The sequence below is a fragment of the Microcaecilia unicolor genome, chromosome 10 (genome assembly GCF_901765095.1).
Source record: "Microcaecilia unicolor chromosome 10, aMicUni1.1, whole genome shotgun sequence".
Taxonomy (NCBI): Eukaryota; Metazoa; Chordata; class Amphibia; order Gymnophiona; family Siphonopidae; genus Microcaecilia; species Microcaecilia unicolor.
Window position 1 is genome coordinate 37,666,898 of NC_044040.1, and position 19,832 is coordinate 37,686,729.

The 19,832-nt window shown below is 48.7% G+C and overlaps 1 protein-coding gene across 1 annotated transcript in view; it reads right to left on the reverse strand.

The window, feature by feature from the left end:
- Positions 1-19,832, reverse strand: part of LOC115479047 (mucin-2-like) — a 245,734-nt gene that overhangs the window by 65,355 nt on the left and 160,547 nt on the right. The window contains exons 156-161 of the mRNA XM_030216763.1: positions 19,756-19,788; positions 19,605-19,637; positions 8,286-8,318; positions 5,836-5,868; positions 2,951-2,983; positions 501-533 (exon numbers count right to left, since the gene is read on the reverse strand). Coding sequence (XP_030072623.1) covers positions 501-533; positions 2,951-2,983; positions 5,836-5,868; positions 8,286-8,318; positions 19,605-19,637; positions 19,756-19,788 — 198 coding nt within the window. The remainder of the gene's footprint in view (positions 1-500; positions 534-2,950; positions 2,984-5,835; positions 5,869-8,285; positions 8,319-19,604; positions 19,638-19,755; positions 19,789-19,832) is intronic.

Sequence of the window (19,832 nt, forward strand, 5' to 3'; positions counted from 1 at the left end):
TCACACATTAATCGGACAGTAATCATCAATTCTCGTACACTGCTGATTACCTCCCGATTAGCGCCATGTGGAAAATATTTTCTGATGTGTGTATCGGCTGCATGTAAAACCTGGAATTACCGCTCGGGGCACGCAGTAGCTGGACGGTAGTTCCAAACTGACATGCATTGGACGCGCATAGGCACCTATGCGCCTTAGTAAAAGGGCCCCTTAACCGCCTGTGTTTTAATTGGCTCCTTATACCAAGAAATTCAGTACTGGAGCAATGATTTGTTGGGCCCTTCCTGCACTGTGAGGAGAAAATAAAGGGTTTGAAAGCAAATCAGAAACATGAATGGAAATAACCAGGGGTGATTGATCCTGAAGAGGCTGTTTCTCTGAAAGATTGAGGAATATATCTTGGAAGGTATAATTGGAATTAATAGCTTTAATGAATCAAAAGTATGTATTCATGTATAAATACAGAAGAAGCAGAGCAAGTTAAATACAATGAAACTTACCTGATTCTGTAGGTCCTGATGTGGATGTGAGTTCTATTGAAACAGAGGATATTTAGGTTATAAATTAAATAACAAACATGGTGAGGAGTTGCAGGAGGTGCCTGCAAGATTGGGAGACTGGCTTCTAAGTGCCAGATGAAATTTGAAGTGGACAAATGCAAAGTGATTCACATAAGGAAAAATAGCCTAATGGTACACAGCTCTGGATTCTGTATTATGAGTTATAACCTATGAAAAGGAACTTGGCGTCAGTATGGATATTCTCAACTCAGTGTGTGGCAGCAGAAAAAAGCAAATAGAATATTAGGAATTATTTGTAAAAGAATAGGAATAACATGGAGACAGTCATGACACACTTTGAGTGTGTAGTATTCAGTTCTGGTTGCCACATCACAATAAATTGTTAGGTGCCTTCGCTATGCCTCTGTCCCTGTGATGGGCAGTTGAGGATGTCCAAAATGTTGATGTTTCTGTGAGAAGGACATCCATGCCTTTGCTATGCCTCCGACAACCTCTTTATTTATTTATTTGGATTTTGGATCACAAGTAGCATCAGTGGGATTTGAACTGGCCACCTCTGGATTGCAAGACCAGTGCTCTAACCACTAGGCCACTTCTCCACTCTTGCCCCTTGAAATTTGGCTGTCCCTGGGGGGGGGGGGAGGGCAGTTCAGGACATCCAAAATGTTTGAAAGAAGGACGTCCATGCCTTCGCTATGCCTCCGCTGACACACACACATCTCCCCCCCCCCCCCCCCCAGGGACCTGCATACTGCTGCGATGGACCTGAGTATGATATTTGAGGCTGGCAAAAAAGTTTTTAAAGTTGTTTTTTTCAGGGTGGGAGGAGGTTAGTCACCACTGGGGGAGTCAGGGGAGGTCATCCCCGATTCCTTCCAGTGGTCATCTGGTCAGTTTGGGCACCTTTTTCAGGCTTGGTCGTAAGAAAAAATGGACCAAGTACAGTTGGCCAAGTGCTCGTCAGGGACGCCCTTCTTTTTTCTATTATCGCTCGAGGACGCCCATCTGTTAGGCATGCCCCAGTCCCGCCTTCGCTATGCCTCCAACACGCCCCCGGGAACTTTGGTCGTCCCCGCGATGAGAAGCAGTTGGGAACGCCCAAAATCGGCTTTTGATTATGCCGATTTGGGCGACCCTGAGAGAAGGACGCCCATCTCCCGATTTGTGTCGAAAGATGGGCTCCCTTCTCTTTCGAAAATAAGCCTGTTAGTGGACGTGCACCAAGTGGCATCTGATGCGCATAGGTCCTTACCACCAAAATTCTTTACCGCTAGGTCTATGGAAAGCAGTAAGGTCAGAGACCCAAAATGGACGCGCGGCAAAATTGATTTTTGCCGCACATCCATTTTCGGCAAAAATTTAAAAAAAGGCATTTTTGGTACGTGCGCTGAAAAATATTTATGCGCGTGCCCAAAACTGCGCCTACACTACTTCAAGCCACTTTTTACCGCGGCTTAGTAAAAGAACACCTAAATAATTTAGCACAACAAAAATGTTGCCCAAGTGCTATCCAGATATGTCATCTGAATGGTGGCTGAATATTGCTGCTATCTTGATGGTGCCACCAGCTCACTACTTTATCTGGATGTTTAGTGGCAGCCACTATCCAGATACCGCTGCTAAATGTCTAGATTTGTTTGCTTGTGGCAGCCAGCATAAAAAAAAATAATGCCGACCAATGCAGGCTCAATATTGGGGTGATATAATTTAATCGAAAATATAAGGCCCGATGTTCACAGTGCAGCAGTCAGTGATTTTTACAGTGCTAGCCACGTCAGGCAGAAATTGACCCAGATATTCAGTGCTAGGCCTGATCTGGGCATCGGCACTGACTAACCAGGTCTTGCCTGGCCGCCAGATGTTATCTGGATGCCAGATGATATTCTGACTGGTACCTGGATAACTACTCAGGTAACGTAAGGACAGCCTTTTTGCTGTCTTCACTTTATCTGGAAAGTAGACTGAATAGTACCACTCCTGGCTCTGTACCCAGACTGCCCTGAAACTAACCAGATAATGCTGTGACAGTTTCCCTGGGTTTTCAGCATCCCTATTTGGTTACGTGTCACTGAAAATGTGTGCATCTTCTGGTCAGCGGGAGATTTACCGGTTAGAAGCCTCGCCTACCAAGTTATCTCCAACTGAATATTGTCTCCTTAGGAGTGTTTATAAGATAAAATTTGCATGCAGGATTAAAGTCACATCTAAAATATAGGTAGTGCTTCCTATATTATGAGGAAATATATCCAATCATTTAAAAAAAATGTATTGATCTGGTGAACTGACTTGTTCCTAGAAAAGGACAAGAATTCATACCTCAGAGAATGTAATTAGAATTAACTTTAACTTAAATCAAGAAACTATTAACACATAAGTGAAAAGAAAAAAGAGCTTGTTAAGAAAGAATCATACACAGAAATGAAAATTACCTGAGCTTGTAGTTTCTGAAGAGGGAGTGGGTACTATTAAAAATAGGATATTAGGTTAAAAGTCAAAGAATACTTGTTTGAAAATATTAAGCAGTTTTATGGTTAATATGCAGAAAAGTATAGAATTGATTAAAAGTCAGTTACAGTAATACATAGTCCCATATTTTAGAAGCCCTATTTACAATTTACATATGTAAATATCTATATGTACATGCATATATTGCATACATATGTGTATGATGGCTTTCTAAAACCAGGTTTTACATATGTGTAACTGCATTATGTAGATTGCAAGGTGGTGTGATTTGGGTAGGGTTTGGATGAAACTTGGGCAGAAGTAAAATCTATTTTATTCTATTCGGGGTATTTATATCTCGCTAATATCGATAAAGAATCTAAGCGAGTTGCACAATTTCAGAAAGGGAATGCATGAGTCTGTCCTATAAAATCTACGTTGGGATTTACAGCTGCTCCCTTGCACATGAAGGTTTGTAAATAGTGCTTATTTGAGCCAGGCCTTAACAGGAAGGATTAAGGAAGTTCTTCCCCTTAATCCCCAGTGCTTATTTCTCCCTCCAATTTGAAAATAAATAAGGATTGATGTCTATTTTATTAATTAGTGGCATGCATATGTGTAGGTTTGCAATCTGGTCTTCATACACATGTAAGTGGAGGAGATGCCTTGTGTCTAGAATGACCTGAGAACCTGGGTAGCCCAATTCACATTCCACTGTGCCTCCTTGTGACCACAGACAAGTCACTTAACTCTCCATTGCCTCAGGTGCATCCTTATGGGGATAGGAGAATACCTACTGTATCTGAATGTGCCAAAGGAAAATTCCCAGACTTACACGTTTAGATTATGGTATACCAAATTCCACATGCAACTACTTGTGTTTTCTCTATTCAGGTTTTTAATCTGTATCTTTGGAAAATGGCTGCTCCTACCACATGTTCCCTCCTGAGTGTATTTTAGAGATCTATGTTAACAGATTCTTTTCTAAAATAATACTAGAACTATACATGCCCTGATTTAGGAGTATCAATTCTGATTTCTACATTCTGTCTAAAATGGGGCTGCACATGTAACCAAACTTTAGGTCCAGTAATGAGAGGGTTTACCGTATTTTTCGGACTATAAGACGCACCGGACCATAAGACACACCTAGGTTTTAGAGGAGGGAAATAGGAAAATTTTTTTTTCCTTTTTCCCTCCTCTAAAACCTAGGTGCTCCGGTGCGTCTTGTCCGAGTTCGGGATCGCCCTCCCCCCGGCCCTGTCACCACTTCTCCCCTACTCACGTCACGCGATGTTCCCTGGTGGTCTAGTGACGTCGGGGCAGGAAAGAGCCCCCTCTTTCCTGCCCAGCGCGCTGCTCTCCGTCCTCCTGTATGCTGCTTGACGGTCTCGGCGAGATTCAAAATGGCCGCCGAGAATTGAAGTCTCGGCGGCCATTTTGAATCTCGCCGAGACCGTCAGGCAGCATACAGGAGGACAGAGAGCAGCGCGCTGGGCAGGAAAGAGGGGGCTCTTTCCTGCCCCGACGTCACTAGACCACCAGGGAACATCGCGTGACGTGAGTAGGGGAGAAGTGGTGACAGGGCCAAGGGGAGGGCGATCCCGAACTCGGGGGGAGGGCGGGAGGGAGGGAACTCGCTACCTTCGGACTATAAGACGCACCCCCCATTTTCCTCCCAAATTTGGGGGGAAAAAAGTGCGTCAGAGTCCGAAAAATACGGTATATCTAAATGGGGAGGAAGCTGGACTCAGTCCTGTTGCCAAGTGTAACTGGATGCTGGCAGGTGGGTGCAGGAAGGTGAATCATTGACTAGAGGGAAGAGGGTTCAGCTTAGGGTAGTGTTTAGTTTTAAATGGGTAGCGGTTATGAGTGTGGCAACCACCTATTGACTTGCTACTCTGGTGAATTATGGGTGGTTGAAGAGAGAACAGGGTGCAGAAACTAGTAATGGTCCCTCAATTTGTTCCCCTTGGCCATTCAGCACAGTTGGCACATAAAATGAGTCTGAATTAGTACTGGAGGTACATAGGTGTATGGAAATAAATGAGTAAATAATGGAAATAAGGAAGAAGCATAAATAAGGAGAGGTAGGCGTAATTAAAAAAAAATACAGTATGGAAGGATATTAGATATGGACATCCATGTCTCATGTATTTTAGAACAGGATCTGCTGACATACAGCCTGGTTCTAAAATACATGAGGAATGGACGTCCAAGTATTGGCTGCATCCAGCATGACCATTCATTTTACAAACTAAGGGGCAGATGCTCCAAAGTTGTTGATAAATAACATGTGCATTTATAGCCACGGTTGAATTTACTGATTTTGAAACAGTGACCGATGTTCAAAGGAAATCGCATGCAAATGAGATGCATGGAATTTCTGCACGCACATGCACAGAAAAGTCTCTCGGTAAGCATCGATGGTCTGCGAATGCCCAGGAAAAAAAGGCATGCATCCAGTGATTTGGAGTTTCCCTTTTTTTTTTGTTTTATGACAACTTTTTAACACTTCTGTTATGCACATGATATGTATGCTTGGGAAACATGAGATGCTTGGGTGCGACACCGCCTCAAGTTGAGGCATGGACTTGGCATCACTGAAAGTCTCGCTTGCAATATTTTCTGCAAAAAAAATTGGTTTATGTGGGTAACAGGCTAGGTCAAGAATGACTAGCATTAAGACTGGGGAATGGGGGGGTTCTAGGCCACTCTGGTGGGAGATAAGGTAAAATACAATGTATTACTGTTGAAAATGTTGGATTGGTGAATTTTAGTATTATAAAAGCTGCAGACAATTTCTGCCATAAAGTAGGATGGTGACTGAGATTATTTTATTGTATGATTGGCGAGAGTGACTGGTTACCTGATATTGGAGTTTCTACTCCAGGTGTGGATCCTGTGGAAAAATACGGATTATTGAGGTTAATATTTTATTTATTAGGATTTATTTACCGCCCTTTGAAGGAATTCACTCAAGGCGATGTACAGTAGGAAAAAAAAATCAAATATGAGCAATAGAGAATTGCAGCAGTAAAAATATTCAAATAGCAATTCAAAGCATGGCATGGAGGGGCATAATCGAACACGAACGCCCAGCTCCATGGGTGCCCATCTCCATGGGCGGCCATACGAAAGGGTGGGACAAACCGTATTTTCAAAAAAAGATGGGCGCCCGTCTTTTTTTCGATAATACGGGTTGTGCGGGGCAAATGCCTAGGATTTGGGCGTTTTTGAGCTGGGCGCTATCGGTTTTTAGCAATAATGGAAACCGAAGGCGCCCATCTCAAAAACGAACAAATCCAAGGCATTGGGTCATGGGAGGGGCCAGGATTCCTAGTGCACGGGTCCCCCTCACATGCCAGGACACCAACTGGGCACCCTAGGGGGCACTTTTACAAATTAAAAAAAACATTAAAAAAGCTCCCAGGTGCATAGCACCCTTCCCTTGTGTGCTGAGCCCCCCAAATCCCCCCAAAACCCACTGCCCACAATTCTACACCATTACCATAGCCCTAAGGGGTGAAGGGGGGCACCTACATGTGGGTACAGTGGGTTTGGGGGATTTTGGAGGGCTCAGCATTAAGCACCACAAGTAACAGGTTGGGGGGGGGGATGGGCCTGGGTCCACCTGCCTGAAGTGCACTGCACCCACTAACAACTGCTCCAGGGACTTGCATACTGCTGTCAGGGAGCTGGGTCTGACATTTGAGGCTGGCATTGAGGCTGGAAAAAAACATTTTGAAAGTTCTTTTTTTGTGGTAGGAGGGGGTTAGTGACCACTGGGGGAGTCAGGGGAGGTCATCCCCGATTCCCTCCGGTGGTCATCTGGTCATTAAGGGCACTTTTTTGGGACTTGTTCGTGAAAAAAAAGAGTAAAAATAAAGTGCCCTAAATTCTCGCTAAAAACGCCTATTTTTTAAAAATTATCGGCGAAAGCCACCCATTTCTGTTCAGCCGATAACCACGTCCCAGTCCCGCCTTCAGCACGCCTCCAACACACCCCTGTCAACTTTGGCCATTTCCGTGATGGAGTGCAGTTGAAGGCACCCAAAATTGGCTTTCGATTATACCGATTTGGGCGCTTTTGCGAGTTGGGCGCCCATCTCCCAATTTGGGTCGAAATATGGGCGCCCATCACTTTCGATTATCAGGCGGATAGTATACTACTTACAATGTCAACACAATACATAATAGAACATTTTAATTGACGCTGTAGGGTATAAGCAAAGATGAAACATCTAGATAGGTAAGAGAGTAAGAGGAGTCAGAAAATAAGGGGACCCTTTTATTAAGGTGCATATGCACCTACATGTATCAAATTATAACTATCACCCGGCTAATGCATGCCCTGGGTAGTAATTCTAATTTTTACATGCGTCCAATACATACACTGGAAAAGTTCTGGTGCATGGCGCTAACCGTGCACTAATCAGCAGTGTACGTGTGCTGATGATTACCACCCAGTCAATGCTTGAGACCTTACCGCTAAGTCAATGCAAAATGGACACACGACAATTTTTATTTTGCCGCACGTCCATTTTCAGCTAAAAAAAAAGAGGGCTTTTTTGCAGGTGTGCTGAAAAATGGACCTTCATACGTCCAAAACACGAGCCTACACTAGCACAGGCCATTTTTGGCATGCTTTAGTAAAAGGACCCCAAGGTGACTAATTTAAAGAAAGTTGCTCTTGAGGTCAGAGAGATGGTGGTAAGAGAGCAAGAGGAGTTAAAAAATAAAGGGGCCCTTTTACTAAAAGTGCCCCTGCACTGGTGTAGGTGTGTGTTTTGGACGTGTGCAGATCAACTTTTGAGCGCTTTGAAAAAAAGGCATATTTTTTTCTAGCCGAAAATGGACGTGCAGCAAAATTAAAGCCAATGCCTGTCCATATTCAGCCTGAGACCTTACCGCCATCCATTGACTTAGCGGTAAGGTCTCTCGCGCTAACCGGGTAACTGCCGGGTAAGCGCCACGTGGTAGAAAATAGAAAATATTTTCTACCACGTGTTTTGGGTGTGCGTCAAAAATTGAATTACCGCCTGGGGCACATGGTAGCCGGGCGGTAGTTCCAATTCGGCGTACGTTAGTAAAAGGGCCCCAAATTGTCTAATTTAAAGAAAGATGCACATGAGGTCAGAGAAATGGTTAAATATTATCTCAGCTAGGATAGGAGTGGATAAACATGTCCTGCTGCAGTATGTGAATTTAAATGAAAGAACTCTTTTTGAAAGTGCTTTGTTCTCCATTCACACTAATTTGCTTATTATTTGAAAATAAAGTTAAATTAAAAACCAATGAATCAAAAAATATGTTTACCTGGTACTGTCGATTTAGGAGTTTCAGGGGTTCCTAGAAGAGGTAGAAAAAAAGATTTACATCAGTGATTCATTTTGAATAAGTAACAATAATTGGGGCAGCATTTACTCTACCAGATTAGAGTAAAATGTGAATGTTAAAAGAAGAATCAGTTACAGAAAAGCGAAGATACCTACCTGTAGCAGGTTGATTATTCTCACTGATGGGTCGGCATCCATGGCGGCCCCCACCTTCGGAATTTTTCAAAGCAAAAAACTTCAAAGGTTTGAGAGAACCTTCTGGCTCGCGTGGTGTGTGCACCGCGCATGCACGGCCGTCTTCCCGCCCGCTGCCCGAGAGTCCCGCTCAGTTATGTGCAAAAGCAAAATTTAAAGGACAACAACTCCAAAGGGGAGGAGGGCGGGTTTGTGAGAACAATCAGTCTGCTGTCCTTGGAGAACACCTGCTACAGGTATGTATCTTCGCTTTCTCCGAGGACAAACAGGCTGCTTGTTCTCACTGATGGAGTATCCCTAGCACCCAGGCTCACTCAAAACAACAAAGAAGGTCAATTGGGCCTCGCAATGGCGAGGACATAACTGAGATTGACCTAAAAATAGAAACATCTAACTGAGAGTGCAGCCTGGAAAGAATAAAAATGGGCCTAGGGGGGTGGAGTTGGATTCTAAACCCCGAACTAATTCTGCAGCACCGACTGCCCAAACCGACTGTCGCGGCGGGTATCTTGCTGAAGGCAGTAGTGAGATGTGAATGTGTGGACTGATGACCATGTCGCAGCCTTGCAAATCTTTTCTATAGTGGCTGACTTCAAGTGGGCCACCCACGCAGCCATGGCTCTAACATTATGAGTCGTGACATGACCTTCTAGAGTTAGCTCAGCTTGGGCATAAGTGAAGGAAATGTAATCTGCTAGCCAATTGGAAATGGAGCATTTCCCGACTGCGACTCCCATTCTGTTGGGTTCAAAAGAAACAAACATTTGGGCGGACTGTCTGTAGGGGCTTGTCCGCTCCACATAAAAGGCCAATGCTCTCTTGCAGTCCAAGGTGTGCAACTAACGTTCAGCAGGGCGGGTATGAGGACGGGGAAAAAATGTTGGCAAGACAATTGACTGGTTCAGATGGAACTCCAACACCACCTTCGGCAAGAACTTAGGGTGCGTACGGAGGACTACCCTGTTATGATGAAATTGCAGATAAGGAGCATGCACAACTAGGGCTTGAAGCTCACTGACCCTACGAGCTGAAGTAACCGCCACCAAGAAAATTACCTTCCAGGTCAAGTACTTCAGATGGCAGGAATTCAGCTTTCATCAGCTGGGTGAGAACAACATTGTGATCCCATGACACTGTTGGAGGTTTGACAGGGGGCTTTGACAAAAGCAAACCTCTCATAAAGCGAACAACTAAAGGCTGTCCAGAGATAGGCTTACTCTCTACACGATAATGATAGGCACTAATTGCGCTAAGATGAACCCTTACGGAGTTAGTCTTAAGACCAGACTCTGACAAGTGTAGAAGGTATTTAAGCAGGGTCTGTGTAGGACAAGAGCGAGGAACTAGGGCCTTGCTATCACACCAAACAACAAACTTCCTCCATTTGTGGAATCTTTTCTGGAAGCAAGCAAGACTCGGGAGACACCCTCTGAAAGACCCAAGGAGGCAAAATCTACACTCTCAACATCCAGGCCATGAGAGCCAGAGACTGGAGATTGGGATGTAGAAGCGCCCCCTCGTTCTGAGTTATGAGGATTGGAAAACACTCCAATCTCCATGGTTCTCTGGAGGACAACTCCAGAAGAAGAGGGAACCAAATCTGACGCGGCCAGAAGGGAGCAATCAGAATCATGGTTCCGCGGTCTTGCTTGAGTTTCAGCAAAGTCTTCCCCACCAGAGGTATGGGAGGATATGCATACAGAAGGCCTGTTCCCCAATGAAGGAGAAAGGCATCTGACGCTAGTCTGTCGTGGGCCTGAAGTCTGGAACAGAACTGAGGGACCTTGTGATTGATCTGAGTGGCAAAAAGATCCACCAAGGGGGTGCCCCACCCTCGGAAAATCTTGCGGACAACGCCCATGTTCAGTGACCACTCGTGAGGTTGCATTATCCTGCTCAAACTGTTGGCTAGACTGTTGTTTACGCCTGCCAGATACGTGGCTTGGAGAAACATGCCGTGACGGCGGGCCCAAAGCCACATCTGGACGGCTTCCTGACACGGGGCGAGACCCGGTGCTCCCCTGCTTGTTGATGTAGTACATGGCAACCTGGTTGTCTGCTTGAATTAGGATGATTTGATTGGACATACGATCTCTGAAAGCCTTTAGAGCGTTCCAGACTGCTCGCAACTCCAGGAGGTTGATCTGAAGATCCTTTTCTTGGAGGGACCAAGCTCCTTGAGTGTGAAGCCCATCTACATGAGCTCCCCACCCCAGGAGGGATGCATCCGTTGTCAGCACTTTTTGTGGCTGAGGAGTTTGAAGGGAACGTCCCAAGGTCAAATTGGATCGTTATTGTCCACCACAGAGGGGAATTGTGAAAATCGGTGGACAGCTGGATTGCATCCTCTAGATTCCCCGTAGCTTGAGACCACTGGGAAGCTAGGGTCCATTGAGCTGATCTCATATGAAGACGGGCCATGGGTGTCACATGAACTGTGGAGGCCATATGGCCTAAAAGTCTCAACATCTGCCGAGCTGTGATCTGCTGAGACGCTCCGGCCATGGAAACAAGAGACAGAAGATTGTCTGCTCTCACCTCGGGAAGATAGGCACGAGACGTCTGTGTATCCAGCAGAGCTCCTATGAATTCCAGTTCTTGAAGAGGGAGAAGATGGGACTTGGGGGTAATTGATAACAAACCCGAGCAGCTCCAGCAGTTGAATAGTGATCTGCATGGACTGTAGAGCTCCTGCCTCTGAGGTATTCTTCACCAGCCAATTGTCGAGATAAGGGAACACATGCACTCCTAGTCTGCATAGCGATGCTGTGACTACTGCCAGGCATTTAGTAAAGACCCTGGGCGCAGACGGGAGACCAAAGGGCAGCACACAATACTGGAAGTCAAGTCTCTAATTCCGGTCCGAGGGGCGCTCCTAACCGAGCCTCTGATTCCAGTCCGAGTGGCACTTCTGGCCGAGCCGCCGATCCCAGTCCAAGTGGCACTTCCAGTCAAGCCTCTGAGTCCAATTCGAGTGGCGCTTCTGACCAAGCCTCCAACTCCAGTCCGAGTGGCGCTTCGAACATAGCCTTGTATTCCAGTCCAAGTGACACTTCCAGTCAAGTCTCTAATTCCAGTCCGAGTGGCGCTTCGAACCGAGCCTCTGATTCCAGTCCAAGTGGTGTTTCAAGCCGAGCCGCCGAGTCCTGTCTGAGTGGCAATTCTAGCCTAGTCCATTCTGAGTTCCAGTTCTGGCCGAGATGCTGAGTCTATCCCAAGTTCCAGTTCCAGCCGTGATGCTGAGTCTACTCCGAGTTCCAGTCCCAGCCGAGATGCTGAGTCCACTCTGAGTTCCAGTTCCAGCCGTGATGCTGAGTCCACGCCGAGTGCCGAGTCCAGCCGAGATGCTGAGTCTACCCCGAGTTCCAGTTCCAGCCGAGATGCTGAGTTCATTCCAAGTTTCAGTTCTAGCAGAGATGCTGAGTCTACTCCGAATTGCAGTTCTGGCCGAGATGCTGAGTCCGGATTGAGTTGCAGTTCCGGCCGAGATGCTGTCCAGATCGAGTTGCAGTTCGAATTCCAGTCCTGATTCAAGTCCTGATGCCATGCCAAGTTCCAGTTCTGAGTCCAGCCTGAGTGGTGCTCCTAGCCAAGAGGATGCTGAGTCCGAACCGAGTTCCAGCTCCAACCAAGACGCTGAGTCCAGTCCGAGCTCCGGTGCCAGCCCAGGTGCAAAGCCTACTTCGAGTTCCAGTTCCAGCCCTGACGCGGAGTCCAGGTCGAGTTCCGGTGCCAGCCAGGATGCTGAATCCAGGCCAGGTTCCAGTTCCAGCCAAGATGTCGAACCAAGTTCCAGCTCCAGCCAAGAGGCTGAGTCCAGTCTGAATTCCGGTGCCAGCCCAGGTGCGGAGCCTACTTCGAGTTCCAGTTCCAGTCAAGACTCCAATTCCAGTCCGGGGTCCAGTTCCAGTTTGACGTCTGATTCCAGTCCAGGTCCCACTCCTGCTCAGAGCTCCAGTTCCAGCTGAGGCGCTGAGTCCACGCCAAGTTTCAGTCGTAAGTCCAGTTCAAGTTCCTGTCCAGCTTCAGATTCCAGGTTGGGATTAGCTCTAGCCCAGTTCCTGCTACTATATTGGAGTGCCAGGAGGTCAACGAAGTTGTGGATTCCCTCAGGAGAGGGTTCCTTTTGAATATGACTCCTCTTGTTGCATCCAAGACTCTGATCCTGCCTAGCAGCTGTTCAAAAGAGCCTCCTGTTTACCAGAGCCATTTCTGTTTTCAAGTTCCAGATTTACTTGTTACTTCCAGTCCAGTAATCCAGGTTCATGTTTTGAAACCCATCGGTAGATTTCATCACAGTTACCCGTGGAGACCTGAAAGCTCCTGTAGGGACATGGGAGCCTTGAGGAGGAGGAGTTAGCTCTGTCTCTGTGTGCTGGCTGCTTCCGGCATGGCTCTAATTACTCCACTATACTGCACCTGTGTGTGTTAAGCCTCTCTGTGCTTCAGTATGCTTCCTGCCTGTGTCCTGTAGTTGTGACATCATCAGTCAGGGCCTTGATAAGGAACTGGTGTTCTTCTATTCCAGGCCTTTGCATTGCCAAGGGTCGCCAGGTTAGTCGGTGTGCTGTTGCATGGTTTTCCTAGCCTTGTTAGGTGGGCTTTTGCCCTTCTGCTTAGTCGTACTCCTGTCTGTGGGCTTCCAGCTCTTCTGTTTTTCCTTGTTCTGTCAGTGTCCCTGTTTGTGGCTGCTTGGCAGCCTTCAAGTCTTGGTTCTGTTCTGCTGCCTGGTCTGTCTTCCTGAGTGTCTGCTGTAGCCAGCATTCTCCTGTTAGCTCTCTGCTGTGCAGGTGGTCTGCTCCTTTCTACCCTGTCTGCTTTCAGCTTTTTCCCCTCTGTTTGGAACCCCTGCTCCGGCCAAGCTTGTGTGAATCTTCTAACCCCTGTTTCTGCCAAGCTTGTGCATATATCCTGAACCCTGCTTCTGCCTTGCTTCTTGTTAGTGTGCCTGTGGCACTTCTGTTTGCTCTTGCCTAGAGTTCTGTTCTTTGTCTGTGTTTGTTAGTTACTGGAGCTTCAGCCATTGCTCTACTCTCTGTCTGTGTTAGTCAGCTACTTGCACTTCACCCTTGTCTTGTCTGCGTGCCTGTGGGCACCTCTATTTTGATTCCCACCCTGTCTGCTTTTGGCTTCCTTTCCCTCCTGCCTGAGAACCCCTAATCCTTTGTACTTAGCACTTCAGCTTTGTCTTGTCTGCCTGCCTGTGACCACCTCTGTTTTGATTCCAATCCTGTCTGCTTTTGGCTTCCTTTCCCTCCTGTCTGAGTACCCTAATCCTGAACCCTGTTTCAGTCAAGCTTGTTTCCATATCCAATACCCTGTCTGAGTCTCCTGAAGCCAGGAGTCCAGAACCCTGTTTTAGTCAAGCTTGTTTAGAGTCCTGTGTCTGGTGTGAGAATCCTACTACTACTACTTACTACTACTTGACATTTCTAGAGCGTTACTAGGGTTACGCAGTGCTGTACAGTTTAACAAAAAGGACAGTCCCTGCTCAAAGGAGCTTACAATCTAAAGGACGAAATGACAAGTTGGTGCAGTCTAGATTTCTTGAATAGAGGTAGAGTGGTTAGGTGCCAAAGGCGACATTGAAGAGGTGGGCTTTGAGCAAGGATTTGAAGATGGGCAGGGAGGGGGCCTGGCGTATGGGCTCAGGGAGTTTATTCCAAGCATGGGGTGAGGCGAGGCAGAAAGGGTGGAGCCTGGAGTTGGCGGTGGTGGAGAAAGGTACTGAAAGGAGGGATTTGTCTTGAGAGCGGAGGTTACGGGTAGGAACTTAAGGGGAGATGAGGCTAGAGAGGAGGGGCTGCAGATCGAGTGCATTTGTAGGTTAGTAGGAGAAGCTTGAACTGGATTGCGGTACCTGATCGGAAGCCAGTGAAGTGATTTGAGGAGAGGGGTGATGTGAGTATATCGGTCCAGGCGGAAGATAAGACGTGCATAAGAGTTCTGAACGAACTGAAGGGGGGATAGGTGGCAAAGTGGGAGGCCAGTGAGGAGTAGGTTGCAGTAGTCAAGGCGAGAGGTAATGAGTGAGTGGATGAGAGCTCGAGTGGTGTGCTCAGAGAGGAAAGGGCGAATTTTGCTAATGTTGTAGAGGAAGAAGCGACAGGTCTTGGCTATCTGCTGGATATGCGCAGAGAAGGAGAGGGAGGAGTCGAAGATGACGCCGAGGTTGCAGGCAGGTGAGACAGGGACGATGAGGGTGTTGTCAACTGAGATAGAGAGTGGAGGGAGAGGAGAAGTGGGTTTGGGTGGGAAGACAATAAGCTCGGTCTTGGCCATGTTCAGCTTCAGGTGGCAGTTGGACATCCAGGCAGCAATGTTGGACAAGCAGGCCGATACTTTGGCCTGGGTTTCCGCAGTGATTTCTGGTGTGGAGAAATAAAGCTGGGTGTCGTCAGCATAGAGATGATACTGGAAACCATGAGATGAGATCAAGGAGCCCAGGGAAGAGGTGTAGATTGAAGAAAGAAGGGGTCCAAGGACAGATCCTTGAGGAACTCCAACAGAGAGCGGGATGGGGGTGGAGGAAGAACCATGAGAATGTACTCTGAAGGTACGGTGGGAGAGATAAGAGGAGAACCAGGAGAGGACAGAGCCCTGGAACCCATATGAGAACAGTGTGGCAAGAAGTAAATTGTGATTGACAGTGTCAAAAGCGGCAGATAGGTCGAGGAGGATGAGGATGGAGTAGTGACCTTTGGATTTGGTGCGTTCAAGTATCTTGGAGAGGAAGGGTAGGAGGGAAATGGGGCAGTATTTGGAGGGACAGGTAGGGTCAAGTGATGGTTTTTTGAGCAGAGGTGTGACTACAGCAAGCTTGAAGGTGTCAGGGACAGTTGCAGTGGAGAGAGAGAGGTTGAGGATATGACAGATGGGGGGGGGGGGGTGACAGTAGGAGAGATGGTGTTAAGTTGGTGGGGATGGGGTCTGAGGAACAGGTGGTGCATTTCGAGGTGGAAAGAAGATGGGCGGTTTCCTCTTTGGTGATATCAGGAAAAGAGGAGAAGGAGGCAAGGGTTGGTTGGTTGAGGGAGTGGGCTATAGGGTGAAGAGGAGGAGATGGTTTGGTGGTGAATTCGAGGTTGATCTTCTGCACCTTGTCATGGAAGTAGTCAGCCAGTGATTGAGGAGAGAGTGAGGGGGTGGGTGGGAGCAGAGGGCACTTTGAGGAGGGAGTTAAGGGTGGCGAAGAGATGACGAGGTTTAGAGCTGAGGGACTTAGTCAATTGGACCTGTTTGGCGAGGAATAGTTAGGACTGGAAGGAGGATAGCATGAATTTGTAGTGAATGAAATCAGTATGGGTGCGAGATTTCCTCCAGAGGCGTTCAGCCGATCGGGCGCAGGAGCGAAGGTATCGGGTGCAGGGGGTCAACCAGGGCTGGGGATTAGTACGCCTTGTGGGATGGGGGATGGGTGGTGCAAGGGCATCCAGAGCAGAGGAGAGAGTGGCATTGTAAGTGGAGACAGCCTTGTCAACAGACTCGGAGGACAAGATGGAAGGGAGGAGATCAGAGATACTAGAGGATAAGGTGGGAGGGTCAACAGCCTGGAGATTCCTGGAAGTAGTGGTAATTGTTGGGCGGGACTGAGGGGGAGGGTGATGAAGTGTGAAGGTGATCAGGTGATGGTCAGAGAGAGGAAGAGCTGAGGCGCAGAAATTGGAGGGTGAGCAGGTAGAGGAGAGGACGAGATCAAGACAGTGGCCAGATGGGTGAGTAGGGGTGGTGGAGCTCAGCTGGAGGTTGAAGGAGGATGTCAGAGTGAGGAACTGAGAAGCGTATGAGTCGGAGGGGTTATCAGTGTGTATGTTAAAGTCTCCAAGAATGAGGGATGGGGATGAGGGCTCAAGAAAAACAGAGAGTCATGCATCGAAGTCGGTAAGGAAGGAGGGGAGGGACTTGTCAGGGGGGCGGTAAATGACTGCAACTCTGAGTGGCATCAGGTAGAATAGATGGATGGAGTGAACTTCAAAGAATGAGAAGCAGTGAGACTGCGGTATGAGGAGAGGTTGAAAGCTGCAGGAGGGCGAAAGTAGTAACCCGACGCCGCCACCGCGGCCAACTGGGCGGGGAGAATGGGAGAAAAGATAACCTCCATGGCATAGTCGTCAGGGGAGAGCCAGGTTTCAGTTAGGGGCGAGCAGTTGAAGGGAACAGGAGATGAAGAGATCATGGGTGATGGAAAGTTTGTTGCAAACAGAGCGGGCATTCCACAGGGCACACGAGAAGGGGAGGGAGGAGGGGGGAGGAGGGGAATAGAGATGAGATTGGAGACATCCCAGAAACGTTTGCATGGATAAGACGAGGACGGGTGTGGGGGACCTGGATTGGGATTGATGTCTCCGGCAGATAGCAGGAGAAGGAGCAAAAGAGTGCGGAGGAGGGTGGGGGAGGTAGGGCGATGAAGGTGACGAAGACGGGGTGTGCTTAGGAGGAATGGGGATGAGTTAATGGCAGGAAGGAAGTGATGAAGGTTGAGAGCTAGGAGGGAGGAGGGGAAAAGGAGTGATGTGAAGGGATGGGCGGGGGTGGGTAGGGTGTTGCAGTAGTGAGCAGGACGGGAGAGGACAAGGATGGGCAGTGAGTCCCTGTGGTAGACAGCGGTAGGGGGAGGGGGAAAAGATTAGGAAGGGATAGGGCGATGAGGAGAATGTGTATAGGGGCCATAAGTAGTGACTGAGGCGCAAATGTAGTGACTGAGGAGAATGGCAGGTGGAGAGGTAGGTAGAGGGGCTGGCAGGTGGGTAGGTAGGTTGATGGGTGGTCAGGGCAGGTAGGTTAATGGGCAGGTTGAAGGGCTGGGAGGCAGGCAGGTGGTGGGTGAGCTGGCAGGCAGGTAGGTGGATGGGCTGGCAAGCCGGCAGGCGGGGAGGCAGTTAGGTAGTTGTGCAGGCTTGAAGGCAGGCAGGTGGTTGGTGAGCTGACAAGCATGCAAGTTGATGGGCAGACAAGCATGCAAGTTGATGAGCTGGCAAGCAGGCAGGTTGGTTGATAGCAGGCAGGCAGATGCGATATGACTGGAACAAGCTGGAATGGACGGACTGGAAAAACTGGACGGACAGACTGGAACAAGCTGGAGCAGAAGGACAGATGGATGGACTGGAGCAGTAGGACTGGAACGGACTGGAACAAGCTGGAACAGACGGATTGGAGCAAGCTGGAGCAGACGGACGGGAACAAGCTGGAATAGATGGACTGGAACAATCTGGAACAGGCGGCCTGGAACAAGCTGGAACAAGCTGGTACAGATGGACTGGAACAAGTTGGAGCAGAAGACAGTGGAGCAGCAGGGCTGGGACATGCTGGAACAGATGGACTGGTACAAGATGGAACAAGCTGGAACAGACTGGGACTGGGACAGGCTGGACAGAAGGTCAGGAGCAAGCTGGAACAGATAAGCTGGGATGGGTTGGAGCAGAAGACAGAGGAGCAGCAGGACCGGAACAAGCCGGAATAGACGGATTGAGAGAAGCAGGAGCAGAAGCAGAGGAGAGCAGCGCAGCGGACTGGAACAGGCCGGAGCTGAAGGACTGGAGCAAGCTGGCAGCAGGGCGGCAGGGCAAGGCAAGGACAGAGCCAGCAGGGATCACAAAGACATGAAAATGGGTCTGAGGTCTGAGGGAGAGGATCAACACGAGGGCCTAGGGATTAGCTGCCCCAGGTCACCTGGCTCCCCAAGCTCCTCTCAGAAGGATCAACATCAGGGACTATGGGTCAGCTGCCCCAGGTCTCCAGGCACCCCACGCCAAAGGAACATACCTGCAATCGAGGAGCAGCACTCCCAGGCGCCAATCACCCGCTGCCTCGCCCCCACCTCAATCACCCGGCTCACCCTGCTCCAGTTACCAGGCAGTGGAAACGAGGGACGAATGGCTGCAATGTGGACGCGCGGTCCCGCGGCGCACAGCCTTTCGTCGATCGCCCCACTTCGCTGCTCACGACCTCTCGCCCCGCACCGCTAGCCTCTCGACTCTCCACCTCCCTGACCGATCAGGTCCTACCGCTCAGCTTCACTGCCCGATCCGGCCAGCAATGACATGCAGGAAGCGCAGGAGCTAAGTTCCGCAGACTGCCCACAGGTCTAAACATGTCCGGGTGTCCGGTTCTTTCTCCGCTGCCCACTCCCGCGGCGCACAGCCTTTCGTCGATCGCCCCACTTCGCTGCTCACGACCTCTCGCCCCGCACCGCCAGCCTCTCGACTCTCCGCCTCCCTGACCGATCAGGTCCTACCGCTCAGCTTCACTGCCCGATCCGGCCAGCAATGACATGCATGAAGCGCAGGAGCTAAGTTCCGCAGACTGCCCACAGGTCTCAACATGTCCGGGTGTCCGGTTCTTTCTCCGCTGCCCACTCCCACGGCCCAGCGGCCATAGTGTTTGTAGCTATGTGGTTGGGTTTTGCCTTGTCCACCGCATGGTCCGCTGTCCGCGATCGGGTAGGTGCAGCGGTTAGGGTGGCTGCCCGAAGCCGTGAAAATACGGCTACGGTTCGCCCCCCTTTTATCTCCCGATCATTGGTTACTCGGGAGCCTCTCCAGTTCGCGATCCAGACAGCCCAGAGGGCTGGTTCGGCCTGGATGCTCTCCCGATTCGGAAGCTCCTCTCTAGAGCTCCTGTCCGTTGGCCATCTTGGAACCCAGTAAGTCCTGCCGGCTGCCTGCACCTGGGGGCTCAACCCCTGGGTAACAGTGGTCAAGCGCAGGTGAAGTTCTGCTTCTCTGTCCTGCTTATTCCCTGCTTGCCTCCTGCTGTAGTTCCAGTCCGGTGGTTCCAGTTTGAATGTTCCAGCTTTGCCAGTCTACAGCTTCTCCTGCATTGATTGTTTGCCCAGTCCCAGCTGGGGGCCTTGCCTGCCGCTGCCGCTCCTCAGCAGTGGTCCAAGGGCTCACGTTCTACTGACTGTTTGAAACTGAGATCGTGACAGTTATACTTTGAATTTTCCCTGGATATTAGAATCACTTGGAACAATGAAGTAAGCTATCCCATTCAATTGGGGCTAAAAATGAGCTGATGAACTATCTACTGGGTTATAGTTTGGGCACGGGTGCTTTTTTCATAAGGAAGAGTACAGATTTATAAAGAAGAATGTGTTTGATGTTACCTGTTGGTGTAGATCCTGCAGTGGGGCTAGTTCCTAGGAAAACCAGAGATATTTTAATGATTATTTATTTGAAAATAATCTCTGTCTTAAAAAAAAACCAATTAGGTTCGCCCATGTTAAAAGAATTCCCAGTTACAGAAATTAAAATTACCTGATATTGGAGTTTCTGTTCCAGGTGTAGAACCTGTGGAAGAAAAGGATTATTATATCATGAAATAAGTTATGCAT